This window comes from Ursus americanus, chromosome 11 (assembly GCF_024610735.1).
Source record: "Ursus americanus isolate L20-20 chromosome 11, mUrsAme1.1.p, whole genome shotgun sequence".
In the NCBI taxonomy this organism is placed as follows: Eukaryota; Metazoa; Chordata; class Mammalia; order Carnivora; family Ursidae; genus Ursus; species Ursus americanus.
In genome coordinates, this window is record NC_142137.1 from 23,857,974 (window position 1) to 23,875,638 (window position 17,665).

The window sequence follows — 17,665 nt, forward strand, 5'->3', positions numbered from 1 at the left end:
GGAATCCGGAAATGATTCTTTCCCTTTTTTTCACCCTGACAGCCAATCTAGTAATAGAGTCTGTCCATTCTACCTCCAGAACAAACCTCAAATCTACTTTACTGACTTTTCTCCATCTCTAACCATCATCACCCTAGAGGCCACCATCCTCTTATATCTGCATCTACTGCTGTGGCTTCTCCACCAATCTTGGCTCCATCTTTTCCATTCTCTGTTCAGAAGACAATGCTCTTACATCATTTTTGTATCTCATCGCTCTCCTGCTTAAAAATTTTCCAAAGGCTTCCCACTGCACCCCCCACTGAATTATTTTCATTGGCCTATTCAAGGCCCTACATCATCTAGCTCTTTCCCATCTCTCCAATCCCGTCTCATGTCACCCTTCCCTCTTGGTCACTATTTTCCAAGACACAGTGGCCTTCTTTCAGTTCCTTAAAACATACCAAACTCTTTGTTGCCTCATATCCTTGAAACACGTTATTCCCTGAAATGATTGGTTCTCTCCCATCCTTAAGATTTCAGGGTAAATATCTCTTCAAAGAGGTCTTCCCTAACCATCTTAATATCAATAGGTCTAATTCCTCCTGGTATCTATTCTTAACACTTTGTTTATTGTTTTCAAAATAATGTAAAATCAACTGCCAAAAGGACCTTTGTGTCCCAAGAGACTTATGAAAAGAGCTAGATTAAAAAAAAAAAAGCGCCTGGGTGGCACAGCGGTTAAGCGTCTGCCTTCGGCTCAGGGCGTGATCGCGGAGTTCTGGGATCGAGCCCCACCTCAGGTTCTCCCCTGGGAGCCTGCTTCTTCCTCTCCCACTCCCCTGCTTGTGTTCCCTCTCTCGCTGGCTGTCTCTCTCTCTGTCGAATAAATAAATAAAATCTTTAAAAAAAAAAAAAGTGTCATTTTTGCTACACAGAATGTTTAAAAAAAAAGTGAGACTATAAAGGTAGAGGGAAAATATGATAAGAAGACTAGAGAAGAAGGGGTATCCCAGAAAAAAAACCTTACATTATCTATAACTTCAAAAAGCTATAAATAGGATTAGATTTCTTCAAAACTGCCTAGCATTCTCCCACCTCAGGGCTTTGCCCTTGCTGTTCCCTCTCCTCAGAAGGTATTAACCCTAGATAAATGCATAGTGCTACTTCGCATCTTTATTTAATGTCACAAACTCAGTGAGACCTTCCATGACCATTCTATTTAAAATAGGAAAGCTCTATCCCAATACAGTTCTTTCTCATCTTTCCCTGCTTTACTTTCGCCCATAGGACTTATTATCATACAACACATAAAAATATTTTACGTATATATACATATACACAGATAAGAAATATATATATATATGTACATACATACTACACTACGCATACACACACACACATACACACACACTTCTTATCTTTCTCTCCCACAATAATTTTGGTTGCATAAGAGTAGGCATATCAGTCTGTTCTGTTCACTGCTTTTTCTCCAGCATAGATTCAGTAACATTAACTGAATGAATTCAATGAATTCACATTAAAATGACACCCATAAAACATGGACCAAGTTATAGCAGGAATGTGATAGTTAATCTTATGGGTCAACTTGACTGGCCATGAAGTGCCCAGATTAAACATTAGTTTGGTGTGACTGTGAGGGTGTTTCCAAATGAGATTAGTAATTGAATAGGTGAACTTTCAGTAGACTGCCCAGTTGAGCAACTGAACAGAACAAAAGGAAGGGGAAGGAAGAAGAAGGAATTCACTCTTTTCCTGCCCCACTGATTAAACAGAGACAACTCATTTCATCTTCTCATCCCATCGGACTGGGATTTATACCACTGGCTCCCCTGGTACCCAGGACTTCTATCTCAGATTGAATAACGTGACTGGCTTTCTTGGATTCCCAGCTTGTAGAGGACAAATCATAGGACTTTTAAGCTTCCATAATCATGAGCCAATTCCTCATACTAAATCCCCTTTTATGTATATATTCTTAAAATTGCTTCTATTTCTCTGGAGAACCCTAATACAAGGAACATGTAAGAGTAGCAGGAAGGCCAACACCAAGCCTAAGATGAGGCTTATAAAAAAATAATAAGGAAAACAAAATGAGCTTCATAAACTATGTTCAGCAAAGAAAGAACACATGGAAAAAATTACTGGGGAAGACAGTATCATATTAAAAGACAGAGAGAAAGGTCAACTATTGGACTTCCGTTTAGCTTCCATCTTCTCCAACACAGAATGATCTTCAAAGAAGAAAGTGAAAAAATATAGCTGAAGTGAAAACAATGCCTCTACAGGCTCAGAAATAAGAGCAGGTACTGTGCTTTTGTAGGTATGCTGCTTTAAGTTGATGCAAGTCTTCAGATAAAGGGGAATTACTTCAGAAGACATTAAAAGAACTAAAAGGATTACAAAACCAAAGCCAATAATCTCATGAAACAATGAACAATGGGAGAGGTGCTTGAGGTCAGGAGACAGGCAAATGTTTCAACTTAAAAATATGAGTGGATGTTATCAACCAGTAAGCCTGATGTCAATCATCAGCAAAATTTTGTTTTTCGGCCTTCAGAAAGTAAAACAGTATTAGCAGAAATCAGCAGACATTTAAAAATATGTACGGCATCAAAGTGGCCTACATTCCCTTTTACAACAGTATTAAGGAGGGGTGCCTGGCTGGCTCAGTCTGTGGAGGGTAAGACTCTTGATCCTCTCTTGATCTTGGGGTTGTGGGTTCAAGCCCCACGTTGGGTGCAGAGATCACCTAAAAAGAAAATCTTAAAAAAATTTTTTTTTAATTATATAAAGGGACTGAGCATTAAAAAGTGGTACCTTAAATGTAACAATACAGCACAGATCTACTTTTGGATAATACGTGTAAGCTGCGGTAAAAGTAGTTAGGCACACTCAATAGTTTCTGCAACATCTAGGAATCAACTTTGACAGTTCTCATTCTATTACCTGTCGCATTCAACCAAATAGTCTTAACAATTCTCTATCTCAAATATTTCTCAAATCTACCTATTTCTCTCTATCCTCAAGGCCACCACTTATAAACAATTGCCATGTCTCATCTAACCACTAGAACAGACTCCCCTAGCAGTCTTTTAATTCCATGTTTGCTCTCTTCAAATTCATTAACATACTGCACCCAAAGAGACGCCTTTAAGAAGAAAATCTGATTCTGTCATATTCTTGCTTAAAATCTTTCAGTAGTCCCTTACCTATCCCACCTCAATTCCTGGGGATTAAATTCAGTATCATTAAAATAGCCTATAAAGCCCTGAACAGATAAGGTCTCACTCTAATCTGCAATGCCAGGCCTAACTTGGACAGTTTGCTACTATTCACTCTTGTTCTTGATCACCATGCTCTAGTGAGAATGGTCTCCTCTAAGCTCTCTGCTTCTCTGCCTAACCCAGATCATTCCCTGTGCCTGGAACACTTTCATCATGACCACCCTGCTCTCTATCCCTTCCTCTTTCTTCTACAACTCAAGCTATAAATGTAATAATTATTTAGAGGCTATCTGTTTAATGTCTGGCTCCCTTAATAGACTGTATACTCTGAAGGAAGGACCATGCCTGTCACATGCACCCTAGTGGCCCCTGTGCTTTAGCACAGTGACAGGCACACAACAGGTTCTTATAATGACTGAACCAAACTACCAGGATCTGGGCATGACTCTCCTATAATGAATGTTGTTTCCGAGACTTGATTAAATATCAGAGTATAAAATCTATGAAGGATATAAATCTATAAGCAATACTGGTGGCACTGGATTAAAGAATAAAAATTCCTATAAACTCAGAGTGAGGGAAGGGTAAGAAGTAATAGATGAAACAAGACTGGCCACATATTGCTAACTGCTGAGGCAGGGTGACACATAGTGGGAGCTCATTATACTATTTTCTCTGTTCTTATTTATACAATGGAGGCTCAGTGTTCTCATGACTGGTAAAAATCTGAATTTTGCTAAAGACAAACAGAAAGCTTACCAAATAGTAACCTTTCATTCAGAAAAAGGGTTCAAGGTTCTACTTAGGAATCTCCTTCCACACCACCTACACCTAGAACAGTATCTGATACTGTAACAAAATCATAGAAATTAAAGCTTCAAGATACAGAGTTACGTCTTAAAATCTCTTCTCTCTTTGTTTTAGCACTCTTTCTATGACACCAAACTCATTTCAGGAAAGTTACCTACCACCTAAGTCCTGCTTCAAAGGAACAGGGAGAGGGAGAGAGAAAAAGGAGAGGGAAGAAGGGAACAGGGAAAAGGGAAAAGGAAAGAGAAGGGGAGGGAAGGAGAAGGGAGAAAGAGGGAGCAGGGGGAGAGAGAGAGTATCAACAGTAATTCTTCTTCCAAGAAGTCCTTTGGAATCAGCTTAAAACATCTACTCGTCAGAATCCAGGTATATGGAAGCACCACTTTATAGTCCTTGAATGCAAGTCTTGGGAAGTCTTACCACATTCACATTTATAAGGAACTCCAACGTACAGAGGAAAGTGATTTGCCAGACCACGCAACTGATATGAGATGAATATCAGGTTCTTCTCAGACCAACAGATCGTCAGTCCAATACCTAATCTACTATATGCAACTGATAAAAACAAAGCAATGCAATCACAACCCACCCAACTGCCTCTGTCATACAAGCCTCCAAAGAGCTAAAACCACTGCGATTATCTTTACATCACCTAGCAAACAAAAGTATTTTCAAAATATCATGACTTGCTATAAAAATCACCCTTCACTAATCACTTTCCTCTTAAAAACCAGTTTTAGGTTAAAATGGTACAATACCAAATAACTGAGTGATGTAAATTTTCAGCAAATTTGGCAGTCAAAACTTAGATTTATTTGAAGGACTATGGAATTTATTTAATGTTATCTTTTCTTTTTTAGTACACTCAAAAAACCAAGGCTGAAAATTAAGTCATATATTATGTTAAAAATAGTTTTTAGAAATTTCTTCAAATCTCTAGCTTATAAGAAAAACAGCTTGACATTTAATAGAAAAGAGCCTGCACATGTAGTGACAACAGCCTCATAACTAATAAAAATGTTACTTTCTTTTCTTTTTTGTGGTCATTAACTTGGTTTCACAAGGAGGTTAAATACTTTTATATCTAAAATGGAAACTCATAAAAAACACTGAAAGGCACAGTATGTCTTAAATGAGTTTTCTTGGTTTCAAAAGTTTTTCTTATTTCTCTTTCACAAAGATCTGAAAAATTAAAATTAGCATTTGAAAGTATTCAAAAACTGTTTAAATAGTTGTTTAGTTGCTATGATCTACAGGTGCAGTTCTGAATGAAAAAAATTTACCATCTGCTATGCCTCAACTTTGACCAATTTACAATTATACAAACCAAAAGGTGAAATACCTTTGTCTTCACAAATTAATAGGACCTCCTTTTGGATTTCTGTAAATAAATTCAAACAAAACACTTCCTCTATTTTATAGTAGTATTAAGCTATTTATAAAAGGCTGTTAATATTATTTCCTTATAGTATTAAAAAGGAGTAAAATAGTCATTCAGTTAGTATTTATTTTATCTGCTCTATGCCTAAGACTGGACTGGGTGCTAGGGACTCAAAAATGTACAATACACTCTAACCAGGAGAAATTTATATTCTAGCAGAATTACATAAACCATAACTACACCAGAGAGTGATAAAATATGAGAGCAAAAATGCATATAAATGGACAAGGAGGCATGACAGCATGAAAACATGGATAATTCTACCTCCATGCCACCATAAGCTCCATGAAGACAGGGTGCATGGCTGTTTTATCACTGCTGGATGATCACTAATTCCTACCAGAGTGTCAGGCTCATGTTTAGATGTTCTATAAATATTTGTTGGCTAAAAAACATTTTTAAAAGAAGGCTTCATGTAGCAGTTGACAACAGAGATGAGCATTAAAACATAAGTAGGAATTAGACAAAAAGAAAGAAAAGGGCATTGCAGGCAGAAGGCACTATTACACCCACCTTTCACCAATTTACTTTAATGTAGGTAACATTCAGCCTTTTATCCCAAACTATATATATGTTTTTTAAAGATTTTCCTTAAAATAAAATGCGAGTATGTGAGCGAGGGTTTGGGGGGGGGGGGGCGTGTGGCAGAAGGAGAAGCAGAGTCCCTGCTGAGCAGGGAGCCCAACTCAGGACTTGATCCCAAGACCCTGGGATTATGACCTCAGCTGAAGGCAGATGCTTAACCAGACTGAGCCACCCAGATGCTCCCAAAATATATTTTCCACCAACAACATTTACCTAGCCAGAAATTTCCTAAATGAATATTTTAGTTTTTTAAAAGTAGAATAAACTACCAAGGTCTCCAGTACCCATAGGATATTACACAGAAGATTTTGAGTGTAAGCTCAATCATTACCAATACAAACAAGATCAAACATAATAGGTAAAAAAAAAAAAAAAATTTATAGCTAATAAAAATATTTTTCTCTTTTTTAAATTTAATAAAATTTAACTTAGCAATGCTAACTTTAAAACAGTTGTCTATCCGAGAAAGAATAGGAGCTAAGACAAAATAGGAAAAAAGGAATATTATGCCAAAAAATAGCAATGAAGGCAGATTAAGTCCGATACATTAAGTTATACCAAGTTCTGAATGTGACATTTTAAGTCATGCTTTAGGTCAACGATAAATGTGAGCTGTTGATCTGGTCAACCTTCTATGAGCTGCCAAATGTTTTCTAAAAGGGTCAGAGAGTAAATTTTAGGCTATGGGCCACATGGTCTGGGTCTGTCAGAACATTTAACTCAGCTGTTGTAGCATGAAAGCAGTCACAGACAATACAAAAATAAATGGGTGTGGAAGGGTTCTAATATTTATTTATTTACAAAAATAGGTGGCTGGCCCATGACCATAATTTGCCAACCCCTGTTCTAGGGTCTCAAAGTGACTTCTCAACAATTGTTTTTATCAAGACAACTTTACTTCCTTTCACGCACTTTCACATACACTGTATTAGTGTTTTGTTAAAGCCTCCAGGACACCTATAAAAGAACACAGCAGATATTCTCGTTTTACATGTAAAGAAACGAGCTCAAAGGAATTGAGTGAGGTGCCCTATGGAGCTGCTAGGAGAGCTGAGACTAAATAACTTTTTTTTTTTTTTTAGATTTATTTATTTATTTGAGAGAGAGAGAGAGCATGAGCAAGAAGGGCACTGGGAGAGGGACACAGAATCTCAAAGAGATCTGCACTGAGTGTGGAGCCGATGCGGGGCTTGATCTCACGAACCTGAGATCATGACCTGAGCTGAAACCAAGTCAGATGCTCAACTGACTCCGCCACCCAGGTGTCCCTAACCAACTCTTAACCACCACCCACCACGCCCAAGCCTCCAATGCCCCAAGTGAAATACTTGAATCATTTTTGGAAACCTCTGCTGAATCCCAGAGCTCTCTATTGCAGACTCACCACATTCACAATAGATTCCAAGAACACCTACTTAAATAGCCATTAAAATTATTTACTTCAATTCTGAAGCCAAATTATTCTCAGATCCCTGTTTTCTTGGTAAGATTTGGCCTTCTTCCACTTAGGTTATCCTCTTATTCACAAGTCTCCTAAAATTTCAGTTCATCTTCAAATAACCAGCAAGAAAAAGGGAAAAGTACACCTTCTAAAAGGGTTGTAAACTCTTAATTATTTATAGGAATCTGTATACTCAGTAAAATACAAAAGGCAAAAGGCCTACCTTTGCAGAGCTTATAATCTAATTGAGAAATACCAGACATACAAATATAAAACTAAGGAGCAACTCCATGTAACTCAAAACTAAGAGACTTAAAAGAAATGAGAAAATTTAATTTAGATTACACAGTGTCATAAAATATATACTTTTTGCATTACTGAAGTCTCCGATAATGCCCTGTTTTGCATGCATAATGAAACTTTAACAAATACTAAATAACCACAAACACCTCTTTGACATGGTAATAATACAGTCAGTCCAAAAGATAAAAATGGATCACATTTTTTAAAATTATGTTTTTTTTCCTGGGGGGATAGGGAGATGAAGGTGGGTATTCTATTTTATTATAGTTATTGCCGTGAAAGTTCAGCTTATATTGGACTAATTCTCTATCCAAAAACAACTATAAAAGATGGATAAAACATAGGCAGTCCTTGCTTTACACAGTAGTGCAGGACTGGAAAAGAGACCATGAAACTATGCAAAGTGATCTTAATAATCAATGGTGTGATCTTTAAAAATTGTCCAAACATTAAAAATTCTGTCAGTTATAAATGTGTAAGAAAATGAATAAAGTAAATAAAACTAATGTACTTAGTACACTGTAATTTAAAACCTTAGAAATGCTGAGAATTCAACAGCTCTGTAAAAACTTTAAGCATGGTTTGAATAGCGCTTGTTTTATTGACACATACCCTACAAGGAAGCATCTTTCCTAAACCTTGCCGAACTGTCATATTCCTTTCTAAGTCTGGATCAAATTCCAAACATGTTACCATGTGCACTTCCGACGTCATGAAATATCTCTGAGAGATCCTTTAATGCTAAGTTTCAGCACCCCTTTCTCTGGGATAAATTCACCCTTTTCGTCACAACGACCTACCTCATTCATGTGGAAAAGTTCACCTTCACTAAATTCCTGTGGCTGCATATCTAGTCTCTCAAAAGGCGGTAGTGTCAACATTCCCACAGTCAGTTGTTTCTTCTATAATTCCATTATTCTAGTAAAATGTTGCTGTCAGCATTATCACTTTTTGTTTCTTTGCCATACTTTCATCTTTCTTGGTCAATTCCCTCTTTCAATTATGCACTTTTAGAAAATGTTATATGGGCTTATCACCGGAGACAAGGAGGCAACACAACTACATGCTTTGCTATCTGTGGGTAAACTAAATAACAGATGAGTAATGATGATTCACTCACAGACACTGAAAAAAGTGATGTGACTGGTCTTTGATAATGATGCATATCTGCTGTTAAATGACTCACGGACTAAAGAGCTAGCAATACAGTTTGTACTTTATGTAATTTCAGATAATATACGGTAGCAAGTAAAATTTGAACCATATTGTTAAGGACGTGGTATTTAACTAAAGCATGTTAAGTGAAATTCATGCATACTGGACCCATGCAAAACGCTGGCTACCTATATGTAAAACAACTGTGTTGAAGGCACTGGAAGACAATGCAGGCAAGATTAAGGAACTATGATCTCTAAAAGATGGAGGTGAGCTGCAGATTCATCTCAGCTTTTCCCTTGAGTTTATATTCTAAATCCCAGCCAGGAGAGACAGAATCCAAGTACAAAGCAAGTCTTACTGTTCTGAGAAAGCAGGGGTTGGAGTTTGTGCCCTACCCAAGGGGAGGTACTTTGGTTCACACACAAGGTATTCAGTTGTAATTCCAGAAAGATCATGACTAGCAATAAGAGCACTTTCTCCAGAAGCTAAACACAGGAAGTTTATACCATCTGATGTTCTGGGCAAAGCAACTCTAATGCTAGAAAATCCAGAAAGAGAAGGATGTTGGAAGAGTACAATGTAAGTGATCACTAAAGGTAGTTTCTTTGCAAAATTTTATGTGTAGAGGCTGGAATTTAAACTTGTACCACCAATTCTAAGATGTACCAATTACTCACAGAATTACAGTTATTTCATACTTTATAAAGTGGTAGTCAGAAATTAAACTGCTATATTTACCATTTTGTAATCCCATCCAGAGCTGCTTATGATCTTTTTTCTGCATTTCATTGATAACTTGACTTTTATGCTTTAATGCATCAGCTTCTTTCACACAAGACATAAAATGAGCTTCAATTGCATCCTTAGATGGACAGTGCAGAAGGTCCTTTTCTGGAAAACTCTACCAAAGGAAAAAAAATACACACATAAAACAGGTACACATATTAGAAAATTAGCTTCTTAAAGAACTGTATCTCCCCAAATTATCCAACATTTTTAGCAAACCATCTTTTAACTTCCCAGTAAAGAGATTAAAGTACAATTCCAAATACTTTTTAAGTTTTAAGTTAAAAATCTTTAGCTACCTGGCATATTTTGTATTTTTTCCAGATAATCCTTATGTTTTAAATCAACATAAAAGAAAAAAAAAAGGATATGGAAGAGTAATAACTTCAAAAATGCTTTTTGATATGGCCGTATCTAGTGCTGACAAGAATGTGGAAGAGAACAGACATATACTGCTAGTGAGGACGTAAAACAGGACAACCGCTTTGGAAAACAGTTTGGTAGTTTTTTTAAAAAGGTAAACATATACCTACCATCAGATCCAGTCATTCTACAACTAGGCAATTACCTAAGAGAAACAAAAACATCTACTCACACACAGACCTGTGTGTGAATATTCACAGTGGCTTTATTTGTAACAGCCCAAAACCAGGAAACATCTTAAATGTCAATAGGCAAATGAATACATAAATTGTAGTATAAATTTATCAAGTGCACATTTTAATGTGTATAGTTTGCTGCAGGTCAATCAGACCTTAAGAAAGCTGTTAAAATGTAGCTTTTAAGGTCAAATAGCTAAATTTACATCCTATACCTACACTAAACCTTTTAGGCAGTTGAGGCAACGATCACTGGGCAGATAAGCAGTTATGTAAATGAGATGACTAATGCTCTTTTCACTGAAAAAAGAAAGATAATAAGAGCCAACAGTAAACACTTATTGTGTGACAGACACTGCACTAATACTTTTTATATGGACTATGTAATTTAATCTTCGTAACAATCCTTAAGGTAAAAAGTATTATTGTTATTTCACAGATAAAAAAATTAATTAACTAATTACTTAAAATGCTCAGAGAGCGGATAGAGTCCTATGTGGTCAAGCTAGGATTATTCTGACTCAAGAGTCCCAGTTTTTAACTACTACGCAATACCATTTCCTCCATAAGACCTGAATATTTAAAATAATTATATTCAAACATTTTTTTACCAAAAAGTTATGGTTCTGTAAGTCCTTTGATAAAAACTGAGACAAATAATAATGGCAGGGAAAAAAAAGCATTTAGTTATAGCCTATTTGGACACTATTAAGAGACAACATTAAATTATCCAAGTGATGGAAAGCTCGAAAATGACTAGGAAACTTAAGAATACGCCCTCCAGCCAAAAAGGGCACCTGACCACCTATTGCTATTTTCTAAAGTATATTTTTTTTAGATGCAAATAATCAGTCATATCTCCTTCTGTTTTAATGAGTCTGATCTCATAGATCTGCTGAGTAAAAAGGTAAGCCACTATTTAACTACCCACTGGTCACAGCTGCCTGGAGGAGAGGGAAACACCTGAGACAATCAAACCGTCCTTCTAGGTACAAAGTGATTCTAGATTCATGGTGCTCTTGAACTAAAAATCCATAAAGAATGAAGGTAGTTGTTTTCAGACACAGGCACACAAGGGTAAAGAATATGAGAAAATATAAAAGTCTGTAAAAATGAAAAGGCAAAAGGAGAGTATGAGAGAGAGAAAGGCAAAACTAAAAGATAGGAGAGGATATGGATGGCAGAGAGTCGGTCCCTGCCTTAATCAACTTTACAATCAGCAGTATTTGCTTAGGCTAGCTTGAAAGGATTTGGCCTGAGCTCCTGACCAGGATAAACAATAAAATGTACATCATATCAATTCTATTATATTCAAATGGATTAGCATTATAATAATTATTTCTATTTAAGAAAACTTTAACTTTGTTATACTTGATCTCTAAATTTAGAATGGCTCTTTTGGATATTGTACAGTTCTCTATGCTGCTAGTAAATTTAATTGTCCATTTTGGGTATGTATGAGTGGCAAAAAACATGAAAGTTCACATTCCAAAGAAAATATTATTTTCATGTAGTTTGAATTTATGATCTATTTAAATTTATGTACTGTTAGAATTTCTTAAAACTGTATACAATCTGATTATGAAAAAAAGGAGTTAGGATCTCTCAAAACAGTGGTTTGAGAAATCAGGGGGGAAAACCCCACCATTTTCTAGTGTTGCTTCAGTACAGGTGCTATTCCCAGTGGCTCCAAAATCAGAGAAAGTACTAAAGTTTTGCTTTTCCCAGATTTTCATTGTTTTGCAGGATTCTAAACTTGACCAATGGGGACACCCATAATTGATAGCTGACAATTACAAACAACTAGTCTCAACTGCAAATGAGGGTTAATCAGGAGAGTGCAGGTATTTGTATACATATGTTTCAACAGAATATTCTACATCTCTATCTAGGAGAAAAGCAAACTATTTAATGAAATGAATTCAAAGGAAATATGAGAGCAGTAACTGAAAGAGGAAATATCTACGTAGGCAGTCACAGCAACTGAATTAACCGTGGCAATGAATAAAGTGACAGATGTCTCAGTCAAAGCCCCCTCATCTCCTACGTATGAGATGTTCCTCCTTCCATGATTAGGTTGGGGTGAGAGCAGGAAATCTTTTTTTAAAGCTTCACCGTAAGATTCATACAGACTCTCGATTCATTACACTTCTAGTATCTTCTTAGTTACATTAGCAGTTGTGTATAAGCGCATATCTTTTCAGTCCAAACAAATTCTTGCAAATAAAGGTAGTGAGATTGACACCATGTTTATTTGCTTTCAAGAATCTTCCAAGTCACAATGCCTGATAAACTGATCTAATTTCACTTTTACAGAAGTAATCTGGAAAGTACAATTTACTTAGATATTATTAGCAGTGTTCTTTAATTAAAATATTAATCCAGACAGTCTGATTATAGATAAACGAACAATACTAAACTGAAACTACTTACAAGTGGGGAAAAAAAAAAGCCTTTCAATTTATTGATAATACTGCAAGCTCAGCACCAAAAGCAAAGGCACCAAAAGCAAAAAAATAAAAAACCAAGTAGGACAACAACAAACTAAAAAGTCTGTGCACAGCTAAGAAAACCATCAACAAAATGAAAAGGCAACCTACCGTAGAGGAGAAAATACCTGCAAATCATATATCTAGTAAAGGGGTAATATCCAAAATACATATAACGAACTCATACAAGTCATCAACAAAAACCAAACCTCCAATTAAAAAATAGGCAAAAGATCTAAACAGAGATTTTTCCAAAGAAGACATACACATGACAAATAGGCACACATGCTCAACATCACTCATTCTCAGAGAAATGCAAACCAAAACCACAATGAGATACTACTTCACACCTATTAGAATGGCTACGATCAAAGGATAAGAAATAACAAATGTTGATGAGGATGTAGAGAAAAAGGAACCCTTTGTACTGATGGAATATAAACTGGTGCAGCCACTATGGAAAACAGAACGGAGGTTTCTCCAAAACTTAAAAAATAAAATACATATAATCCAGCCAATTCCACTTCTAAGTATTTATCCAAAGGAAACGAAATTGCTATCTCGGAAGATATAGGCAATCCCATGTTCACTGCAGCATTATTTACAATAGCCAAGACATGGAGACAACCCAACTGTCCATTGATGGATGAATGGATAAAGAAGATATAGTATATGTATACAATGGAATATTATTCAACCATTAAAAAGAACAACATTTCAACATTTGTGACAACATGGATGGACCCTGAGGCATTATCTAAGTGAAATAGGTCAGAAAGAGAAAGACACATGCCATAATGATCTCACTTATGTGTGGAATTTAAAAGGGGGAAAAATAAAGCTCATAGATACAGAGAATAAACTGATAGTTGGCCAGGGGCAGGGGTGGAGGGTTAGGCAAAAAGGATGAAGGGGATCAAAAGATATAAACTTCCAGTTATGAAATAAGTAAGTCATGGGGATGTAACGTACAGCTTGATGACTATAGTTAATAATACCGTACTGCATATTTGAAAGTTGCTGAGAGAGTAAATCTTAAAAATTCTCATAAGAAAAAAAATTTATAACTACGTATGGTGATGGATGTTAACTAGTGATCTTTTTGCAATATATACAAATATCAAATCATTTTGTTGCACAGTTAAAATATAATGCTGTATGTCAATTATACCTCAATTAAAAAATACTTCAAATTCTATTAAGACAAGAGGGCAAAACAAACAAAAATTTTCCATATGATCCATAAAGAATCTAATATCCCATTAAAAATGCAGGAGTTGCTAATATAATGTTATGGACTCAATGTTTGTATCCCTCTAATATTCTCATGTTGAAGCCCTAATCCTCAGTGTGGCTGTATTTGGAGATGGACCCCTAAGGAATCAAATAAGGTTAAATGAGTTCATATGGGTGGGGCCCTGATCTAATTGGATTAGTGTCCTTATAAGAAAAGACAGCAGAGAGTTCACTCACTCTCTCCACACACAAGGAGGAAAGGACATATAAGGACACAGAGAGAAGGAAACCAACTGCACAACAGGAAGACAATCCTCACCGGAAACTGAACACTGCTGGACCTTGATCTTGGATTTTCCAGCCTTGTGAACTGTGAGAAAATAAATTTCTCTTGTTTAAGCCATTCAGTCTGTGGTATTTTGTTACGGCAAAATAAGCAAATTAACATACACAGCAATGTAACTTTATTTGATTGTTGAGTCACCTTTAATAGACTCAGCATTCTGAAAGGGAAAATACAAGGCCGTAGTTTAAAGCCTTATTTTATAAAATCTTAAAATTTCTTTCCAAGATCACTTTGGTATGTGTGCATGAGGGGATGGAAAGGGAGGAGATTTTTCAAATATATCTTCTAGGATATAATTTTCAGGATGAAAGAATATGCTATGAAAGTAAATGGAATCAATGCTAAAATCAGCACTAAAATGTTAAATTTTCTTGATTCTCTTATATATTTTTTTTTTAAGATTTTATTTTTTAGTAATCTCCACACCCAAAATGGGGCTCAAACTCACAACTCCAAGATCAAGAGTTGCACAACTCCAAGAGCCAGCCAGGTGCCCCAATTTTCCTAAATCTTCTAATTTTACCAAGATCTAATCTACAAACTTACCTTCAACCAATCATTTGCTTCCCTCCTGGTACAATCTAAGGAATATCTCCCATTGTGTTTGCTAGATTCCATTTTGTGAGTCTTTGAAACGCAGTTCAATTAATTATTCCCGTTTCTTCCTATAATTATCTGTAACCATTTTTTTTCTAATCACTGTTTCTCATTAGCCGTTCCTAAAAATAAAACAAGCACCCAAAGAAAAACAAACTTCCTTCAACCTCAACCTCCTTCTGGCTACAGTCCTCTTTCTTCTCCCCTGCAGAGCCAACCTTTAAGGTGACCAAGCTGGCAATCAAGCTCTTATCCACACAATCTGTCTGCTACCCTCACCACTCTTGCAAACTGCTGTCTTGAAGGTCAACAATGACACCTTTCAGTCCTTGTTTTAAGTCCTCACCAAACATCTAACACATTTGAATATACTCTTTGAAGCAGTCATCCTCAAGTCTGTGACACCACACCTATTTTTCTCTGTTTCTCATTCTCATTTGCAAAAGCCTATTCTGGCACCATTCCTTAAATGTTGTTGTTGGTTTTTTAAAAAGATTTTATTTATTTATTTTATTTGATGGGATGGGGGGAGGAGGAGCAGAGGAAGAGGGAGAGAATTTCCAACAGACTCCACGGGAGGGTGGAGCCTGACACAGGGCTCGATCCCCTGAGATGACAACCTGACAAACCAAGAGTCAGATGCTTAACTGACTGAGCCACCCAGGAGCCCCAAATGTTGGTATTTTTCAAGTGTCTAGTCTAGCACCTCATTGCTTTTTTCATTCCACATACTCACCTTCATAAGCTTACCTACTTCCACGTCATTTCCAGACTAATAAAAGCCTCAATATCTGTCTCCAGCCAAGATCCTTCTCATGACTAGTAACCTACATTCATTAATCTAGGAGATATGCCATTAGGCATAGGAGACGTCAACAAATCCCAAAGTAAAGAAATAAGTTTCCCCCCTTGACTCCTCTTCCCTATCTCCTACATTCAAGCAAGTTCTATTGAGTCCACATCTTAAACAGATCTGAATCCATTCACTTTCAACATTCCCAGAGCTGCTTTCCTAGTACAAACTAACAACTATCTGACATTTCTGAAAAACCTTGCAGCTGGGTCCCATGCCCCAAATCTTAACACCTTTAATGCATTTTTCACATTTGGAGTCACAGGGATCTTCCGAAAATGCAAATCAGATCTTCTCCCTCAGCTGCTCTGCTCTTCTAGAATAAAATCAAACTTCATCCGAAGCCTTCAAGGTTATAAATGATTTACATCTTCTGCTAAGTTCGTCATCATAATCTCCTGCTCCCACTTCACATATTCCATTTTCTTTCCCTTCTCTCACACACACATTCTCTGCTCCAATGATCTTGATTATCTGTCACCTGCTCAAACATTCTTTCAGTCATACTCTCTCATTTCTGTGCCTCTGCACAAAATATCTCCTTTGCCTAGAACACTCTTTCTCGTTGCCCATCATTTGACCACTTAACACAACTACCCAAAAATATCCTCCTCCATCTTCAGGTTCAGTTCTGACATCACTTCCTCCAGGAAATTTCTTACTTCCCAAGTGTAGGTTAAGTTCACAACGTTCATATACTTGACTCTACAATATCATTTATATTCTTAGATCATACTATTCTTTTTTTTTTTTTAAAGATTTTATTTATTTATTTGACAGAGAGAGACAGCCAGCGAGAGAGGGAACACAAGCGGGGGGGAGTGGGAGAGGAAGAAGCAGGCTCCCAGCAGAGGAGCCTGATGTGGGGCTCGATCCCAGAACACCGAGATCACGCCCTGAGCTGAAGGCAGACGCTTAAGGACTGAGCCACCCAGGCGCCCCTAGATCATACTATTCTTAAGCTCCACAAGGCAGAGACCATGATTGTTCTCTCCTGTGCTTTCTCAATAAACTTTGTAAATTAAGTCAACTTCATTGAGATACAATTCACAGAGTGAAATGCAGAAATTTTAAGTATACAGTTAAATAAATTAACACTGCATAAGTGTCAGCCCAAACAAGTTATAAAATATTACCATCACACCAAAAAAAAAGTTCTTTGGTGCTCTTTGCAATCAGTTCCCTTATTTTGACCCACCTAGCTGATCTAATTTGTATCACAAGATTAATTTTGCCTATAATATAATCACATACAAATAGAATCATATTAGGTAATATTGTGTAATCTAGCATCTTTCACTTCTTCTCATAATGCTTTTGAAATTCATCTATGTTACTGCATGTATAGTTAGTTCCCTTTTGCTGTTGAGTACTATACGTATCACTGGATTGATAAATCAGTCTGTTCACCCAAAAACCTGTTAGTAGACATTAAGACTCTATCCAGAAGGACGCCTGGGTGGCTCAGTCAGTTAGGCGTCTGCCTTTGGCTCAGGTTCTGATCCCAGGGTCCTGGAATCAAGTCCCACATTGGGCTCCTGACTCAGCAGGGAGCCTGCTTTTCCCTCTGCCTGCCGCTCCCCCTGCTTGTGCGCTTTCTCTCTCTGACAAATAAATAAAATTAAAAAAAAAAAAAAACTGTATCCACACTGTGGCTATTAGTGTACAAGTCTTTTGTGAACATGTTTTCATTTTTCTTTTTTTTTTAAGACTTTATTTATTTGATGGAGAGAAAGAGAGCACACACACATACCACATACATTTATGTATATATTTAAACTGTTCGAGTTCTTT

At 36.6% G+C, this 17,665-nt stretch overlaps 1 protein-coding gene across 2 annotated transcripts in view; it reads right to left on the reverse strand.

The window, feature by feature from the left end:
- Positions 1–17,665, reverse strand: part of ATG5 (autophagy related 5) — a 122,895-nt gene that overhangs the window by 68,743 nt on the left and 36,487 nt on the right. For both annotated transcript variants that reach the window (XM_045806969.2, XM_045806970.2), the window contains exon 5: positions 9,704–9,866. In XM_045806969.2, coding sequence (XP_045662925.1) covers positions 9,704–9,866 — 163 coding nt within the window. The remainder of the gene's footprint in view (positions 1–9,703; positions 9,867–17,665) is intronic.